The sequence below is a fragment of the Melospiza melodia genome, chromosome 12 (genome assembly GCF_035770615.1).
Source record: "Melospiza melodia melodia isolate bMelMel2 chromosome 12, bMelMel2.pri, whole genome shotgun sequence".
Taxonomy (NCBI): Eukaryota; Metazoa; Chordata; class Aves; order Passeriformes; family Passerellidae; genus Melospiza; species Melospiza melodia.
The window spans coordinates 27,861,932-27,866,652 of record NC_086205.1 but is presented as its reverse complement, the minus strand read 5'-3'; the positions used below and the strand labels follow the sequence as shown (position 1 = coordinate 27,866,652).

The 4,721-nt window shown below is 56.1% G+C and overlaps 1 protein-coding gene across 1 annotated transcript; it reads left to right on the top strand.

Annotated features, from left to right (window-relative positions):
• Positions 1-2,887: 2,887 nt before the first annotated feature.
• On the top strand, positions 2,888-4,510 carry P2RY1 (purinergic receptor P2Y1). Its single transcript, XM_063167464.1, has one exon. The coding sequence runs from the start codon at positions 2,888-2,890 to the stop codon at positions 3,977-3,979; it is 1,092 nt and encodes a 363-aa protein (XP_063023534.1). The 3' UTR covers positions 3,980-4,510.
• Positions 4,511-4,721: the final 211 nt, after the last annotated feature.

Genomic DNA, 4,721 nt, shown 5'->3' with positions numbered 1-4,721 from the left:
CCAGATTATAAATCTGAGCTTGGAGTGTGTAGTAACAGATCAAGAGTACTGCAGGTGAAGAATGGGAATGGATTCAGTACAGAGCACTTCTGCCTTCAGGTGTTTGCACCTTTGTGTTCATCCTTCAGCACGCACACTGGCACCTCAGGAATGTCCTGCCAGTCCAGCTGTCACCTCTCCATGCAGCCACAGATTCCCCAGGGGTGTCTCTCTGTCATGCCAGAATTCTCCCTGAGGTCAGTGTGACCTGGGCAAGCGCAGCACATGTGGAACATCCTCTGGGCAGAGCATCATCCTCTGGGCAGAGCACCATCCCCTGGGCATGGCACCACCCTCTGGGCAGATCTCATCCTCTGGGCAGAGCATCATCCCCTGGGCAGAGCACCACCCTCTGGGCAGATCTCATCCTCTGGGCAATCGCCCTCCCTGTAGCTCAGCCTCCCACTGCTCTGGCCACGCTGTCAGCACAGCAGCTCCCCAGGGCCCGCTCCCCGGCCCCTCAGCCTGGCTCCAGCAGCAGCACACAGCCCAGGAATCCTCCTTGCTCGGCAGCTGTGTGCTCCCAGAATGGCTGCTCCAACCTTTTGCCTTTGCAGCCTGGGTTTGCAGCGCTGCCCAGGTAACCAGGGAGCAGGCTGCAGCTCGGAGTGTGTTTGCTGATGCTATCGGCACGGCTTCGGCGTGGCTCAAAATTTGCTCAAGACAGGAAACTCCAGCAAGCTGCCACGAGAAGCTGCAGCAAGCCGTGGCTCTGAGAAGTCACTAGTGAAGCTGCTCTGACAAAGGAGTAGAGAAACTAAAAGGTTTCTCCTCTACTAATAGCATCAGTTTGCGTATTTTAGTACTTTTTTACACAATAATCCAAGTCCTTCATTAAAATAAATTCTGCTTTGGGTCATACAGCTGACTCTCAGAGGAGCAAGATGGCTTTTCCCTATGCTGGCGTGGTAGGCTTGATATCATTGCGCTGCATTTGCCATGTGTCTGGCTCGTGGGTTGGGTGTTTGCTTTCCTGGGAATATGAAGAGTCAGGATTTGTTTTTCCAGTACTCTCAAATCCTAGAGGGCACCACAGAACAGCTCTGCAAACCGGGCTCGCTGTACAACATGGATTTCATAGGTGTTACACTTCTTGTCTCCTTTTTTGCTTTCCTTTCACTTCACATCCATTTTGTGTTAAAATTTAAAAGAATCTTAAAATACTGAATATGCAGTTGTTACTGGATAAAAACAGAAGGGGAAAAAAACTAACATACAAGAAGGAAAGGTATTGTATTTACAAAACTGAGGCTGTTGCTTTGACATGGTAGCTTAAGTTGCCCCAAAAGTGAAGCCAGGCCAGCGACTCCATCTGCAGCCACTTGCATATTCCCACAGGGGTACAATATGCAGCTGATTTCCCAATTAAGCTTTCCCAGCAAAGAAGTTTTATAATTTAAACAGACTGAAAAGTTTGAGGAATGAATACATATTCATGAAGGACTAATAACACTCTGTCTAGAACACAGCTTTGAGCTGAGAGCAGCTCTGACTGGCTCATGTCTCACCCACCATACTTAGCGAAAATGGGAACGAGGAAGAAATGGCTGAAACCAGCAGATTGTGTTTTGCCAAGACAATAAATAATAACCATATTCTGACTCAAGTGCCAAATGTATAGCGCTTAATTAGAGGTCAGTAGAGCATATTTCTGCTCAGCTGTTCCATTTACAGCAATTAACATGTTCGTGTCACTTAAACTGGGTTGCAGAGCACATTTCAAAGGGTTGAGTGAAAGCAGAACGAGGGAAGGGCTGTTCCACCTCTGGCAGCAGCTCGGGAGCAGCGCCCTGGGCACCCACCCGCCGGCAAGGAGAGGTCTCAGGCTGGCGCAGCGCCGCGCTGCCGCACGCTCTGAGGGCTGCGGGACCCTGTCCCACGGCTGCGGGAGCTGAGGCGACCCTGCCCGTGCCCGGGAGGGCCGAAGGGACCCCGCCATGGCCCGCGTTCTGTCCCGCCCGCCCGGGCCGTGCGGCGACACCGTCAGACACCGGCGGCCGCGCGGGGCTCCACGCCCGCCGCCCCCGTGTGCTCCGCCGGCGCTGCGGGAGCGCTCCGAGCGCGGAGCCGCGGGCGCCCCGGGGCAGGGCAGCGCCGGCCCCGTCCCCGTGCCCGCGGCGCGGCCCCGGTGCGGCGGGCGCGGCAGCACCGCCCGTGCGGGGGCGGCGCGGGGGGCGGGCGCGCCGGGGCCGAGCCGCGCCTCGTCCCGCCCGGCTCAGTCCGGCGGGGCCGCGCCGTGCCCGCCGAGGGGCCGCGCTCCGCGGCGCTGCCGCCCTCCGGGCCCGTCCCGCGGCCCCGGCCCTGCCCGGCCATGGGCGCCGGGGCAGCCGCGGCCGGGACGCCGCCCCCCGCGGGCGGGCGCTGCCGGCGGCGCGGAGCGGCGAGCGCGGGCTGAGACGACGACGACGACGAGGAGGAGGAGGCAGGTGGGGCGGCCCCGGCGCTCCTGCAGCCGGGCTGGGGTGCGGCGGGGCCGGGCGGGCGGAGGGAGCCGGACGGGCGGGCGGAGGGAGCCGGACGGGGCGGCGGCGGTCGCGGGGGGCGCGGGTGGATCGGCCGCTCCCTGCCCCCGTTCGGCCCCGTCGCCGCCGCCCTGCCCCTGTCGCTGTCCCCGGCCCCGCTCCGGCCGGGCCAGCACGCGGTGGCGGCGGCGTGCGCGGCTCCTCGGAGCGGGGCGGGGAGCGCAGCGGGGCCCGGTGCCGCCGCTCGCGAACCTCCGAGGGAAAGCAGGGCAGGGCTCACCTTCCAGCTAGGTTTCCTTTGCTCTCCTCTTTTTTTAGATGCGTTTCTGTGCCTGTAGAGACTTCGTTGCTTCGCCTCAGCCCTATGTGACTCTGGGGGAAGGATCATGACCGAAGTCCTTCTCTCTGCTGCTCTGAACGGAACTGAGCCCAACCTGCTATCCAGCAGCGGCTGGTCTGCGGGAAACGTCACCACCAAGTGCTCCCTGACCAAAACCGGCTTCCAGTTCTATTACCTGCCCACCGTCTACATTCTGGTCTTCATCACGGGGTTTTTGGGCAACAGCGTGGCTATCTGGATGTTTGTCTTCCACATGAGGCCTTGGAGCGGCATCTCGGTTTACATGTTCAACTTGGCACTGGCCGATTTCTTGTATGTCTTGACTCTGCCCGCCCTCATCTTTTACTACTTCAACAAAACAGACTGGATCTTCGGAGATATCATGTGCAAGCTGCAGAGGTTCATCTTCCACGTGAACCTGTACGGCAGCATCCTGTTTCTGACCTGCATCAGCGTGCACAGGTACACGGGGGTGGTGCACCCCCTCAAGTCGCTGGGCAGGCTGAAGAAGAAGAACGCCGTGTATATCAGCAGCCTGGTCTGGGTCCTCGTGGTGGCCGCCATTTCTCCAATACTCTTCTACTCAGGAACAGGGATAAGGAAAAATAAAACCATAACGTGCTACGACACGACGGCTGACGATTACCTGAGAAGTTACTTCATTTATAGCATGTGCACCACCGTGCTGATGTTCTGCATCCCCTTCATAGTGATTCTTGGTTGCTATGGGCTCATCGTGAAAGCTTTGATTTACAAGGATTTGGATAATTCTCCTCTCAGGAGAAAATCCATTTACCTGGTCATCATTGTGTTGACGGTCTTTGCAGTGTCTTACCTTCCCTTCCACGTGATGAAGACCTTGAATCTAAGGGCCAGGGTGGATTTTCAAACCCCAGATATGTGTGCCTTCAACGATAAGGTTTATGCCACTTACCAAGTGACGAGGGGCCTGGCCAGCCTCAACAGCTGCGTTGACCCCATCCTTTACTTCCTGGCAGGCGACACCTTCCGAAGGAAGCTGTCCAGGGCCACCAGGAAATCATCCAGAAGGAGCGAGCACAACGTGCAGTCCAAAAGCGAGGAAATGACTCTCAATATTTTAACAGAGTATAAACAGAACGGAGATACCAGTTTGTGAACGAATGCAGATTTGGGAACGGTTCGAAAAAATCCTCCGCTTTGAGGCAGTAGGAGACTGTAGGGCTTACGAGTGTGTGAGGAAAAGCTACCAGTCTCAAATTCTTTTTTAGATAAAGCCTCATTTTCTGGTCATAGGAAAAGCTTAACAAAGTCAGTGGAAGAATTTTAATGGAAAATAATGTGTTAAAATTCAGCTTTCCTTCAGTAGTTTCATTTATTTCTGACTTCTGTCAGATAAAGTAAAATGAAATAAATCCCCTAAAGGAGGAGAGCAATCCAAGTGCATCTGGTTTAATGACTTAGTCTCCCACGTTTGAAAATGTTCTCAGTCAGCCTGTCTTTAAAAATAGGAAATAAAAATAAGAGCAGTATCTTGTCTTCTGAGGCTCAGTCACAGACCAGGCTCTGTGCTCACTCGCTGTTGTACGCAAGGATTTAAATCAAAGTCATGATGCAGTTGCCATTTTCAGTTTTAGTATCTTTTTTCATCTACTTCTAGTGCTGATAATTACTTGATAGTTTGGTGGCATTTATGGTTCAGTCCTCTTTCAGTGCCGGTGTTTTACTCCAGGTAGGCTTTGCTGGTGTGTGCATGGTTGTGCTTTGGGATTGCGGTGGTTGTTCGTGGCAGAGCTGCCCCCAGGGCTCCCCGGTGCCCCCCGGATGGGCGCGGGAGCGTCCCCGGGCGCTGCCGGGCGCGCGGGCGCTGCCGGGCACGGGGAGCGGGGCCGGGCGCCCGG

Excerpts from the sequence above, each read along its gene's own strand:
- P2RY1 (XM_063167464.1), top strand. The coding sequence starts at position 2,888 with ATGACCGAAGTCCTTCTCTCTGCTGCTCTGAACGGAACTGAGCCCAAC.